At 49.3% G+C, this 12,820-nt stretch overlaps 2 protein-coding genes across 4 annotated transcripts; one reads left to right on the forward strand and one right to left on the reverse strand.

Annotated features, from left to right (window-relative positions):
* Positions 1 to 35: 35 nt before the first annotated feature.
* Positions 36 to 4,193, reverse strand: PSMC5 (proteasome 26S subunit, ATPase 5). Of its 3 annotated transcripts, none has more exons than XM_066363041.1 (12): positions 4,064 to 4,193; positions 3,405 to 3,476; positions 2,419 to 2,488; positions 1,998 to 2,095; positions 1,787 to 1,843; positions 1,478 to 1,708; positions 1,110 to 1,236; positions 817 to 1,007; positions 619 to 717; positions 429 to 539; positions 248 to 334; positions 36 to 141 (listed from the first exon to the last, which is right to left on the reverse strand). In XM_066363041.1, exons 1-12 carry the CDS (start codon positions 4,085 to 4,087, stop codon positions 88 to 90), a joined length of 1,221 nt encoding a protein of 406 aa, XP_066219138.1. In that variant the 5' UTR covers positions 4,088 to 4,193; the 3' UTR covers positions 36 to 87. The 3 variants fall into 3 exon arrangements, with proteins under 3 accessions (XP_066219138.1, XP_066219137.1, XP_066219139.1); XM_066363040.1 differs by lacking the exon at positions 4,064 to 4,193 and adding an exon at positions 3,792 to 3,812; XM_066363042.1 differs by lacking the exon at positions 4,064 to 4,193 and adding an exon at positions 3,743 to 3,763.
* A 73-nt stretch (positions 4,194 to 4,266) lies between these two features.
* Positions 4,267 to 12,791, forward strand: FTSJ3 (FtsJ RNA 2'-O-methyltransferase 3). The gene is made up of 21 exons (XM_066363034.1): positions 4,267 to 4,534; positions 4,621 to 4,713; positions 4,874 to 4,979; positions 5,203 to 5,249; positions 5,371 to 5,450; positions 7,034 to 7,133; positions 7,217 to 7,411; positions 7,495 to 7,610; positions 7,726 to 7,830; positions 7,917 to 8,017; positions 8,234 to 8,314; positions 8,410 to 8,556; positions 8,695 to 8,830; positions 10,128 to 10,309; positions 10,414 to 10,537; positions 10,619 to 10,890; positions 11,274 to 11,359; positions 11,450 to 11,549; positions 11,657 to 11,840; positions 11,937 to 12,031; positions 12,113 to 12,791. Exons 2-21 carry the CDS (start codon positions 4,647 to 4,649, stop codon positions 12,303 to 12,305), a joined length of 2,517 nt encoding a protein of 838 aa, XP_066219131.1. The 5' UTR covers positions 4,267 to 4,534; positions 4,621 to 4,646; the 3' UTR covers positions 12,306 to 12,791.
* The last annotated feature ends 29 nt before the right edge of the window (positions 12,792 to 12,820 follow it).

Raw genomic sequence — 12,820 nt, forward strand, 5'->3', positions numbered from 1 at the left:
AGTGCGGCCACTCATTAACAGACTGAAGTCCTAAAGAGTTTGTCCTGAAGAGCTTTATTTGAGGAATCTACACAAGGAACATCTACTTCACTTCCATAGTTTCTTGATGGACATATTTTTCTCACTATCCTTCTGCATGACCTGCAGAGAGAAAACATTCAATTACAAAGTGGGTGAACATAGGCCCTATCCCCAATGCTGCTCTCGAGCTACCATCAGCAAAGGCAGAAAAGATGGAGACCTGTACCTTGGCTACTGCCATCTCAAAGTCCTCCTGGGTGACATGGACTCGCCGTTCCCTCAGGGCATACATGCCAGCTTCAGTGCACACACCCTGAGCAGGGAAAGGAAGACAGGCTGTTGCTGTGCCTTTGAACCCAGAGCTCCCTGCCTCAGCCCCCTGCCTTTTCCTTGGGCATTCCAATTACCTTCACTTCAGCCCCTGATGCTCCTGGCATGAGCTCAGCAATTTTTCTCAGGTTGATTCCCCGGGTCAGGTTCATTTTTCGAGAATGGATCTTCAGAATGTCCAGCCGAGCCTAGAGATGAGAAAAAAAGCCTGAGCCCCACTGCCTACACCCACAGCCAGAGCCACACCCAGCACTGCCCATCACAAACCTCCTCATTAGGGGGCGGGAATTCAATTTTTCTGTCAATGCGCCCCGGGCGAAGCAAAGCTGAGTCCAGGATATCAATCCTATTAGTAGCCATGATAACCTGAGTGGAAAAGAGGTGTAGCATCAGCTAAGCCCCTCCCCAGGCTACACCTCACCCAGTGCCTTCCCTGGGCTTATCCCCCTGCCAACACCACCTTACCTTGATATTCTTGGTAGCCTCGAAGCCATCCAGCTGGTTAAGCAGCTCCAGCATGGTGCGTTGCACTTCACTGTCCCCTCCAGAACCCCCCTCCAGCCGTGAGGAGCCAATGGAGTCGATCTCATCCATGAAGATGATAGACGGAGCATGCTCTCGTGCCATGACAAACAGTTCCCGCACCATTCTTGCCCCTGTGGCAAGGCCAAGCTGGCATTAAGGAGTTGATGAGCTCCCTACCCTCACCTCCACCCCCTTCATTTCCACTTGGTTTTCATGTTTCTAGCCACAGTTACCTTCCCCAATGAATTTCTGTACCAGTTCAGAGCCAGAGACACGAATAAAGGTACAGTCTGTATGATGAGCCACAGCCCGGGCCAACAGTGTCTTCCCAGTGCCTGGGGGTCCGTACAGCAGCACTCCCTAGAAACAAAGAGCCCCACGACTCATTCAATGAACACTTACTGAGTGCTTGCTCTGTGCTAGATCTCATGCTAGATGCTTAGGAATATGAAAGAAATTGTCAAGGTCCCTTATGGAACTCATATCCAAACTACCTCAGTGTCCTGGTAGTACTTCCCCCAGGATGCCTGCACTCAGTCTGGCTTGGGACAGGAGGTTTAGATGAACAGCATGGCCTTCCCACAGAAGCCCTGCTTCTCACCTTAGGCTGTGCAATGCCTAGTGCTTCAAAGAGCTCAGGATGCTTAACAGGCAGCTCAATGACTTCTTTGATCTCCTTGATTTGCTTGTCCAATCCACCAATCATCTCGTAAGTTGAATCTGGAACCTTCTCCACCATCATCAGTGACACCAGCGGGTCTACCTTGTTGGGCAAGATCTTGTGCAGAGTGTAGCTGTCATTTCGTAGAGCCACCCGGCAGTTGGGTGTCACCTACATAAGAGGAGAGACTTTTAGGAACCTGTGTGGTGAGAACTGACCCAAACCTCCCACCTCACCTGCTGTACTCACATCATTGATGTCGATATTCTTGTCCACATCTACAACAAATTTGCCCTCAGGATGTACCTAAAGAAACAGGGCTCATGACCTTTACTGAAAGCCACCAAAACACCAACCTCACCCAGGAAGACCAATAAGTCCTAGAATAATGTGACCGTGAATGCTACACACCGAGGTATGGGAATGCAGCAGATGGTCCCTGGGGTCATGTTGCCTTTACCTTAACCAACACTTTCTTCTTATCCATGGCCCGGACTACTTCCCCTACATAGGAGCCCTGTTCCTGCAGCAGCTGTAGCTCCTCCCGCAATAGGCGAACTGGATAGGAAACAGACAGAGTGGTCATCCAGCTTCTTTGGTGACCTCTCCCCCACAACTCAATTCAGTATCTCTGAACTAAACACCATTTTGAAGTTTTGAAGGGAAAGCCACAAAAAGGAAGTAAAAATTTATGTCTTTAAGGGGTTACGATGGGCCTTAGGAGATAGATGCATGTGAACAACTATACACTAGTGCAAAGCATCACCTTGGACTGGGAGAAAGCAAAAGCACCAATGTGAAGACTCAACTGAGGGAGCTCTAAACAGTCAGACCTCAGATTAACTGCCCGCATGCAGCCTTCCTTTCTCTTCCTGCCCCACCTTTTGCATTAAGCTCATTCCTCTGTGCCTGCAGCCTCCTGAGATTTTGGCTCTTATCATTCACGATCAGCTGTAATAGACAAGAAATTTCAAAGGGCAGAAACAGGAGGTTAAGATCTTGGCCAAGACCCTTAGGCTGGTATGAACTGCATGAGGGAAGAACACGGGCAACTTTAGATTCTCCACTAGGATCCTAATGACCCTGGCCTGTCCTCCAACAGCCCCTCTGGAGCTTACTTGTCTAACACTTGTCCAGGAAAAACAAACCCGAATGAAGAAAAATTACAGCTGGCTCACAGAGTCAATTTCTTTCAAGGCAGCATATCAACATGCTAGAGTAAAAAGATCTGAGTCAGAAACCTAAGGTTCTAGCCCTCCTGCTGCCAATTAACAGCTAACTATAGGTAAGGGTAGCCATGTAAAAGGTCTAGTTCTATTACAAACCACAAGTGAGTATAGTATCACCTACACCTGCCTCTTTTCAAGACTGCTATGAGGAACAACTGAAATCACTCATAAATGCATTTCAAAAATTACAAACCATACACAATACCTGCAAATGTACCTGGCGTTCAGAAATTTTCTCTATGACTTTCTGCCATCCAATTTATATTAGTTATTTTCCTTATTTCTATGGTCCCTGCTCCCTCTTTAGGCTACAGCACTGGGATGCCCAATTTCTTTTCATTCAGTTTCAGGAATCAGCCTTGTCCAGACTCAATTCTGTCCTCCCTTGTACTCACTATACCCCAACCCGTCTAATAAACCTTATCTTCTGGGCCTGTGTCGTCCCTTTTATATAAAACCCTCTGAATTCAGCTTCTTCCAAAAGGAATAGCCTTTTCTGTTTGACTGTTGAAGATGTGCAAAATATTACTGCTTCCACTGCACCCCCAATGGAATTTTATGGATTTGTAGAAATCTGCTCCATCAATCCATCCCCCTGCTAGCTAGCTCACTCTGGGACCTCTGGAGTCCATCCTCACCTGGAGTTCTTCAATTTTGGACAGATAATATTGGCGGAGTCCACTGCCTGCCTTCCCCTCTTCCAGCTCCATCTGAAGACAGAGTGTAATTATTAAAACGCTAAACATCCAAAGGAAAAAAGCACTTCAAGCTTAGATTTTGCAGGTTTAAGATTTGGGTTCTAATCCCTTACCTGCACTTCTTCAGAACCCTCCAGTTCCCCATGACTAAACTAAATGGAGAATGAGAATGTCGCCTATCTCATAAGACTTTCAGAAGGAGCAAGAGATGACATACACCAGAGCACCAGAGCGCTTTGTACCGAGTCAGGCGCTATACAAACTCGGGGTGTTATTACCACAAGCGGAGCCGGTAGGAAGGATGGGTTTCCTGTCTCCTGCTATTTGCCTGCGACTTGCGGACCGGCCGGTTCCCGCGCCCATCGCTCCCCTCACTCCTCTTCCATCGTGTCCTCCTCTGCCGGCCCGGCCCTGCCCTGACCCACCGGGGGCGGCGCTGACACAGCAGATCCGGTCCCAGGCAGGGCTACACTGACTTGGTCCCCCCACCCCGATGCACCATATCCTCTAAACCCGGCCTGCAGCCCACCTCGGATCACGCATCCAGCCCAGCTCCGCATCCAGCCCCGGCCCCCACCCAGCAGCCGCCACCTCCAAACCTGCTCTGGTCCGTCAACCGCCATCTTCCCTCTATCGCAGAGAGCGCCGGCATCCGAGCCGCCTCGGCGCGCAGGCGCAGAAAGCAGGGACTAGCAACCAGAAGACCGGAACAGAGAAGAGTTCCGGGTCAACGGGCGGGGTGTGCGTAGAGACGATAACAAATAACAGGGATCATGACAGGAGGGGGGAAAGCGAGATGAGAGGCTTTGGAAGGGAGGGACGAGGGCACAGGACTTCTAAACGTTCCCTTCTAGAAACTCGCTTTTAGCTCGAGTGCCTTCTCTTTGTCCAGTTTACAAATTACAAAACCTGGCGATACTATAAAGAAGATTTTTGAGTGGCCACGCTCCTAATGACGGAAAACTGGGAGCCGGTGACGAAAGTGACGCAAGCGATGCAAGCGGAAGCGGAAGTGCTTTTGCTGCCTCCATGTGACACTCAAAGAGTGGTGACCACGGCGCTGGCCCGTTGTGGATATTGTGGTCCAAGTGATTGTTACGGAAAGCGGAATCTAGTGCTCCGGGAAGAGACGTTCCAATTTCTCCTTTCTTCCTAGATTGACTGACACTCCCCCGTTTCACCATGGGCAAGAAAGGCAAACTCGGGAAGAGCCGACGGGACAAGTTCTATCACTTGGCGAAAGAGACCGGTGAGTCAGGGTTCGCGTCTCCAGCTGGCTGAACCAGTGACTTTGTCGGGTTCGCCCCCTTTCCGAAAACTTTTCGCAGAAGATGTAGTGGATTGTGAGGCCGCAGAAATCCCTCTGGGAAAGCACTTTATGGACTTCATTATTTTGTCTACGCCCCCAGGTTATCGTTCCCGCTCTGCTTTCAAGCTGATTCAACTGAATCGCCGCTTTCAATTCCTGCAGAAAGCCCGAGCCTTGCTGGACCTATGTGCTGCGCCAGGGGGCTGGTGCGTATCAACCGGTACCTGTCGCTCTGACGGCTTTCGGGGTTCCATTGGTCTGGGATGACTGAGAGTTGCTTTGGGGGAAAGAGAAATACAGTAATACCGTAATACCACCCTCAGTGTCTCTACTCCCTGGAGCATTCACTGCAGAGAATAGGTTTGTAACATGTACTTAGGACATGCTCTGGTAGTCCCAGGTATTTTAATCTTGATTTTTCTGTTATAGGCTGCAGGTGGCTGCCAAGTTTATGCCTGTATCAAGTCTTATTGTGGGTGAGTGACAGGTGACTCTCTCAGGTGTTTTAGGGGTGTGAGTAGGAGCGTCTGTGTTTTATATTTCCTTTCTCCATGCTTGAGGCAACCCTTTAGAATACTCTGACCTGACTTTTTACAGGGGTGGACCTGGTTCCAATCAAGCCTCTTCCCAATGTGGTGACACTCCAAGAGGACATCACAACTGAACGCTGTCGGCAGGTGATAAGAATCTCTCTCTTCCTGTTACCTTTATACACAAATATCCACTTCCATGTCTCTTCCCACCCTAATCTTTTCTTTCTTTCCTTTTTTTTTTATTCAGTGAGATAGGGGACGCAGAGACAGAGTCCCCCATGTTCCCCAACCGGGATCCACCCAGCAAGTCCACTGGGGGGGATGCTCTGCCCATCTGGGGCAGTGCTCCATTCATTACTCAGCAACCAAGCTCTTCTTAGCGCCTGAAGTGGAAGCCATGGAGCCATCCTCAGTGCTTGGGGTCAACTTGCCCCAATTGAGCCTTGGCTACAGGAGGGGAAGAGAGATAAAGAATAAAGAGGGGGAGCGGGTAAAGAATCAGATGGGCACTTCTCCTGTGTGCCCTGACCGGGAATTGAACCCACGGCATCCACATGCCAGGCCAACACTTTACCACTGAGCTAACTAGCCAGGGCCCCCCACCTAATCTTAATCTTCTGAAAGCAAGGTTTTTTCTTGTTTATCAAGCATTGAGCTGTGCTTGCGTGATGTCTATAGGACCAGGAAGTACCCCATGTCCACTCCAGCTTTTTTTTTTTTTGCACTCTTTTTATTTATTTATTTTTTTACAGAGACCGAGAGTGAGTCAGAGAGAGGGATAGACAGGGACAGACAGACAGGAACGGAAAGAGATGAGAAACATCAATCACTAGTTTTTCATTGCACGTTGCAACACCTTAGTTGTTCATTGATTGCCCTCTCATATGTGCCCTGACCGCAGACCTCTAGCAGACCGAGTAACCCCTTGCTGGAGCCAATGACCTTGGGTTCAAGCTGGTGGGCTTTTGCTCAAACCAGATGAGCCCGCGCTCAAGCTGGTGACCCCAGGGTCTCGAACCTGGGTCCTCTGCATCCCAGTCTGACGCTCCATCCACTGCGCCACCACCTGGTCAGGCCGCTCCAGCTTTTATTTAGTCAGAAATGAGGCATTTGGAATTGTAGGAAGTGCAGGGATTTCAGTGAAGTCCTTTCCAGTGGGCTTATCAGTAAACTGTAAGCTCATGAATACAGATTTTTGTTTATCATTGTATTCCCTGTGGTAGGCATATTATTTGGCCCTTGATGGGCACTCAACAAATGACTAGGTGGACAAATGGTTGAATCAGGGACTTCATCTATAGCCATTCTTCTGTTTCTGCTACAAAAATCCTTTTCCTGGCCCTGGCCTGTTGGCTCAGTGGTAGAGCGTCGGCCTGGCATGCAGGAGTCCCGGGTTCGATTCCCGGCCAGGGCACACAGGAGAAGCTTCCATCTGCTCCACCCCTCCCCCTCTCCTTCCTCTCTGTCTCTCTCTTCCCCTCCTGCAGCCAAGGCTCCATTGGAGCAAAGTTGGCCCAGGCGCTGAGGATGGCTCTATGGCCTCTGCCTCAGGTGCTAGAATGGCTCTGGTTGCAATAGAGCAATGCCCCAGATGGGCAGAGCATCACCCCCTGGTGGGCATGCTGGGTGGATCCTGGTCGGGCCCATGCGGGAGTCTGTCTGCTGCCTCCCCGTTTCCAACTTCAGAAAAATAAAAAAAATTTAAAAATCCTTTTCCTTTTTTGTAGGCCTTGAGGAAGGAGCTCAAGACCTGGAAAGTTGATGTTGTACTCAATGATGGGGCCCCCAATGTTGGGGCTAGCTGGGTCCATGATGCTTACTCACAAGGTGCCAGGGGCATGAAGATGAGGGTGGAGATGGGCATGCCCTGTCAGGCTGCATTGGTCCTCAGCTAACTCTTTCTCACACAGCCCATTTGACATTGATGGCTCTGCGTTTGGCTTGTGATTTTCTGGCTCGTGGTGGCTGCTTCATCACGAAGGTTTTCCGTTCCCGTGACTATCAGCCCCTGCTGTGGATCTTCCAGCAGCTGTTCCGCCATGTCCAGGCCACCAAGCCTCAAGCCTCTCGCCATGAATCTGCAGAAATCTTTGTAGTCTGCCAGGGTGGGTGGGCATCCCTTTCCTCTTTCTTTTGACTCCTCTCTCAACTACCAAGGCATGCTTTCTTATATATCCTATCATCTTAGGGTTCCTGGCTCCTGACAAGGTTGATAATAAATTTTTTGACCCCAAGTTTGCCTTCAAAGAGGTTGAAGTTCAGGCCAAGACTGTTACTGAGTTGGTGACTAAGAAGAAACCAAAGGTGTGTTTGAGCAATGTGGCTACTGTCAGTTCCTGGAACTGAAGAAACTGGGCCTGGTGGGTCCTACAGACACCCCAGAAGGGACTGCTTAACCTTTTTCATTTCCCTCCCTAAGGCTGAAGGGTATGCTGAGGGCGACCTCACTCTCTATCATCGTACCTCCGTCACTGACTTCCTCCGAGCTGCCAACCCTGTTGACTTCCTCTCCAAAGCCAGTGAAGTGAGTCCCCAGACTTGAGGGGTTGGAAGGGAACCCCAGAAACATGGCCTGAAAATTTCCCAACTCCCCTCCCTCCTGCCAAACAGATTTCACTAGATGATGAAGAGTTGGCACAGCATCCAGCTACCACTGAGGACATAAAGGTGTGCTGTCAGGATATCAAAGTGCTGGGGCGCAAGGAGCTCAGGTATGCGGTGGCAATGGGTGGAGATGCCAGAGGCCTCAAAGGCAGGGAAAGGCCTTTGAAGGCCATGATGTTGATCCCTGGGAACAGGATGTTGCTGTGCTAGAGGTTTGGGGTGGGGATCTGAGCCCTAGAACTCAAATGTGCAGGCCTAAGACAGAGGAGGGGTCAGGGACAAAGAAGGAAATGGTAAGATCAGTAGTGCTATTTCTGGGACAGGTCCCTACTGAACTGGAGGACGAAGCTTCGGCGGTATGTGGCCAAGAAGCTGAAAGAACAAGCAAAGGCATTGGACATCACGTGAGGAGGGAACTAAAGCAGGATGGGTGGTGACTGACTGGGTGTTGGGCCAAAGTGCCTAGGAGATGACCAAAGCCCTTGGACTATTCTGTCAGCCTCAGCTCGGGAGAGGAAGAGGAAGGTGATGAAGAAGAGTCAGCAGCTGGGACCGTTAGGCAGCTCTCTGCGGAGGAGGAAGAGGAAGAACAGCTGAATCGGACCCTGGCAGAGATGAAGGCCCAGGAGGTGGCAGAATTAAAGAGGTGAGGGGAGCAGGGGAGAAGCTTGGGGCACCTGCCTCAAGGGTTCCTTAGTGTGTGGGGATGGTGGAAGATAATGAAGGAATAGTTGGGGAATCTTCAGAGCTGGGCAGGTATATAATTTCTAAACCTGCCCCACAGAAAGAAAAAGAAGCTGCTGCGTGAGCAGAGAAAGCAGCGGGAGCGTGTGGAGCTGAAGATGGACCTTCCTGGGGTTTCCATTGCAGATGAGGGGGAGACCGGCATGTTCTCCCTGCGCACTATCCGGGGTCACCAGGTGAGGCAGTCAGCACCGATTGAGGAGATGGGGATCTGTTTGGGTCTGTTTTGGAATAAGGGGCAGGGAATGTCTTTATTTTTAAGTGTACTCTGTAGTCATTGCTCATAAATTCATTGCTCAATGAAGGGAGATTGGGAAAAAAAACAAGAGCCTCATGTCTCAAAAGCCAGGAAGCAACATAAATCTAGTGATGAAATTAGGAAGACTTGTGAGTGATGAACAGAGATTTATTCATTTTAGAGAGGGGGGGGGAGCAAGAAGCATCAACTCCCGTATGTGCCTTGACCAGACAAGTGCAGGGTTTCAAACCAGCGACCTCAGTGTTCCAGATCGACACTTTATCCACTGTGCCACCACAGGTCAGGCCTGAATACAGATGTTTTTAAAGAACTGTAAGAATAGGTGTGTATGTATATACATAACACACGAGTAGAAAAACTGAGAGGCACTCTTTGCAAAAAGCCAGATTCTAGTAGATGCAGCCAGGGTGGGTTACCAGTATGAGTGATGGAGGGTTTCCCGCACAGGGGAACGTTTTTAAAGAAAAACCAGTGTTTTAGAACATTTTAAGATGTGATGTGCCTGATCAGGCAGTGGCGCAGTGGATAGAGCGTCGGCCTGGGACACAGAGGACCCAGGTTCAAAACTCAAAGTTGCTGGCTTGAGTGTGGGATTATAGACATGACCCAAAGGTTACGGGCTTGACTGCACCTCCCCCCCCTCCCCAGCAAAGCACACATGAGAAAGCAATCAATGAACAACTAAGGTGCCGCAACAAAGATTTGATGCTTCTCATCTTTATCCTTTCCTGTCTTTCCCTCCCTTTAGCTTTAAAAAAAAAAAAAAAGGCCTAACCTGTGGTGGCACAGTGGATAAAGTGTTGAGCTAGAATGCTGAAGTTGCCAGTTTGAAAACCCAGACTTGCTTGGGCAAGGCAAATATGGGAGTTGATGCTTCCTGCTCTTCCCTGCCCCCCCCCCCCCCCCGCCACTCTAAAATGAATAAAAAATAATTGAAAAAGAGACTTAAAAAAAAAGGTGATGCTATATAGGCTGTGGGTACTTTTCCATAAATCTGTATCTGCTACCATTGAAGATGAAGAGACAGCTCTGTGGGTCAGATGAGTGATCTTGCCTAGAGTGGGGCAAGATACTTCTCATTTCTAAAAGGAGATAATGTATTTGCCACAGCCTATTTCCTAATGTTGGCTGAGAATAAACTTTAAAATAATGGACACACAAAAAAGCAGTATGTTCCTTTTAAATGCCCTTAATCTTTTTCTGTCAAACTTTAGCTGTTAGAGGAGGTAACGCAAGGGGATATGAGTGCTGCAGACATGATTCTGTCTGATCTGCCAAGAGATGACATCTATGTGTCAGATGATGAGGATGACGATGATGCATCTCTGAATAGTGACCCAGATTCAGAGCAGCTGGCAGGAGTAGGTGGATCTCACAGTCTGAAGGACCAAAAGCGGTAATGTGGAGGCTGGGGTGCATAGGAAGTGTTGCTAGAGGGATTTGGGGGGAGAGGGGTTCTCCAGGGTACTGACCCTCTGCCCACTTTCCTTGGGTCTATAGTTTACGATTTGCTGAAACAGAAGATGATAAAAAGGAGGAGGATGAAAAAGAGAATCCACTGCTGGTGCCCCTGGAGGAAAAGGCAGTCCTGCAGGAAGAACAAGCCAACCTGTGGTTCTCAAAGGTAAGAGGAGCCTGGGGGCCAAGACACACAGGGAATTGGCATTCCCTGGAGAAGGCTGGCTAAAGATACCCCCTATCACAGGATGGCTTCAGTGGGATTCAGGATGATGCTGATGAGGATCTGGAGATCAGTCAGGCCCAGCTGTTGTATGAAAGCCGTCGGAAGGGGCAGTCACAGCCGCCACCACTACCACCTTCCAGTTTGAAGACTGAAAGGAAACCTCCCCTGTGCCAAGATGAGGCCCTTAAAAAGGCAGACACTCCATCAGGGACAGAGACTGCCACTGGTCCCGGAAGGGGAGAGAGAGATGACAGTTCAAACAGTGATAGCAGCAGCAGTGAGGATGAAGAGAGGTGAGTGCTTGTAGCTGACCAGAGAACAGATGGAAGAGGAAGCAGTGGTTTAACCATTTCTCCAAGTTGAGGTTTTCAACATTGGTTGACTGGCTGTAAATCACAAGCTTTTTGAGCCCTGGACAGATAGTTCAATAGGTTAGCATGTTGTCTTGAGATGCCAAGGCTGCAGGTTTGATCCCCGGTCAGGGCACATACAGTATCTTTGAAAAACAAAAAACCCCCGATAATTCTGATTTAAGTGGTCTGCAGTATAGCCCATGGCAGGATTTCTAAAGGTTATTCAAACAGTGTTAAATAGGAAATAGGGTTGAGGGGAGGCAGGAGTGTGTCTGAACGGTGTGGGGAATGGCACTCACACATGGTCCTCCTTGCTTCTACAGTTGGGAGCCACGCCATGGTAAGAAGCGAAGCCATGGGCCCAAGTCAGATGATGATGGGTTTGAGATAGTGCCTATTGAGGACCCAGGTGAGAGAGGGACTGCACCCTGGGGAATGGGAGGAGATAATGGAAATTTTAATGGTGGGAACTGAGCTTGTATTTTTCTCCCTTCCCTAGTGAAACGTAGGATATTGGACCCTGAAGGCCTTGCTTTAGGTGCTATTATTGCTTCTTCAAAAAAGGCCAAGAGAGACCTCATAGATAACTCTTTCAGCCGGTAAGGGGACTAGAAAATCATGAGATGTGGCCCAGGGTGGGGTGGGTAAGTGGTTTCTTTTCTAGAGAGCCTGGAATGGTCATTAGGGTTGAGTCCTCTCCACCTAGGTATACATTTAATGAGGATGAGGGGGAGCTTCCAGAATGGTTTGTACAGGAGGAAAAGCAGCACAGGATACGGCAATTGCCTGTTGACAAGAGGGAGGTGGAGCATTACCGGAAACGCTGGAGGGAAATCAATGCACGTCCCATCAAGAAAGTGGCTGAGGCTAAAGCCAGAAAGAAACGAAGGGTAAGTAGTGGGGTTTCCTGAGATGAGGGGTGGGTGGGTGGGTCAGGCATGGGGGGGGGAGGGGAAGAGGTCAGCCTGACTGAGGGCCTCACACAGATGCTGAAGAAGCTGGAGCAAATCAAGAAGAAGGCAGAAGTTGTGGTGAACACAGTGGACACCTCAGAAAGAGAGAAAGTGGCACAGCTTCGAAGGTGATGGGGGGAGGTCACCCACAAAAGTACAGGGTGTTAAAAAGTGGCATCAAGCCTCTAACCTGTTTCTTCTATTTACAGTCTATATAAGAAGGCTGGGCTTGGCAAGGAGAAACGCCAAGTCACTTATGTTGTAGCCAAAAAAGGTGTGGGCCGCAAAGTGCGCCGGCCAGCTGGAGTCAGAGGTCACTTCAAGGTGGTGGACTCAAGGATGAAGAAGGACCAGAGAGCACAACAGCGGAAGGAACAGAAGAAGAAAAACAGGCGGAAGTGAGCAGAGCCACCAGAGCCTCTGAGAAGGCAGTGTGGACAAGAGGAACAATTCGGTGCCTTTACTCCAGCCTCCTTGGTACCAGCCTTACCCTTGTTTGCATAGCAGTCATTGGAAACGCTCCCGGTGGTCCTGAACATCCTCTGCCTGAAGCAAGGTCTTCTGTTAAAGCACTGCGAAATGTCCTGCTGGTGCTGTAACAGACCCCACAACCCTTCCAAGAAGAATGTGGGGTACTGGATGAAAAATACCTTTTTTAAATCATAAGGGGAAGTTGAGTGTCAGGGTGGCCTTCATTCTAGTCTATTATTCCTGGGCAAGTGGGACTCTCAAGTCTTCTCCCATCCTCATCAATACTCTTTTCCATTAATAGAGGAGCACAGAAACCACAGGGGGCCATCGGGATACTGAAGTCACAGTACCAGGATAGCATGGCTACTAATCTTTGTGTGTGAGTTGTCCATTTGAATAAAAAAAACCATGATTATAGATGTCTTTTCTGGCAGTTCCCATTAAGT

This window comes from Saccopteryx leptura, chromosome 2, assembly GCF_036850995.1.
Source record: "Saccopteryx leptura isolate mSacLep1 chromosome 2, mSacLep1_pri_phased_curated, whole genome shotgun sequence".
Classification (NCBI taxonomy): domain Eukaryota; kingdom Metazoa; phylum Chordata; class Mammalia; order Chiroptera; family Emballonuridae; genus Saccopteryx; species Saccopteryx leptura.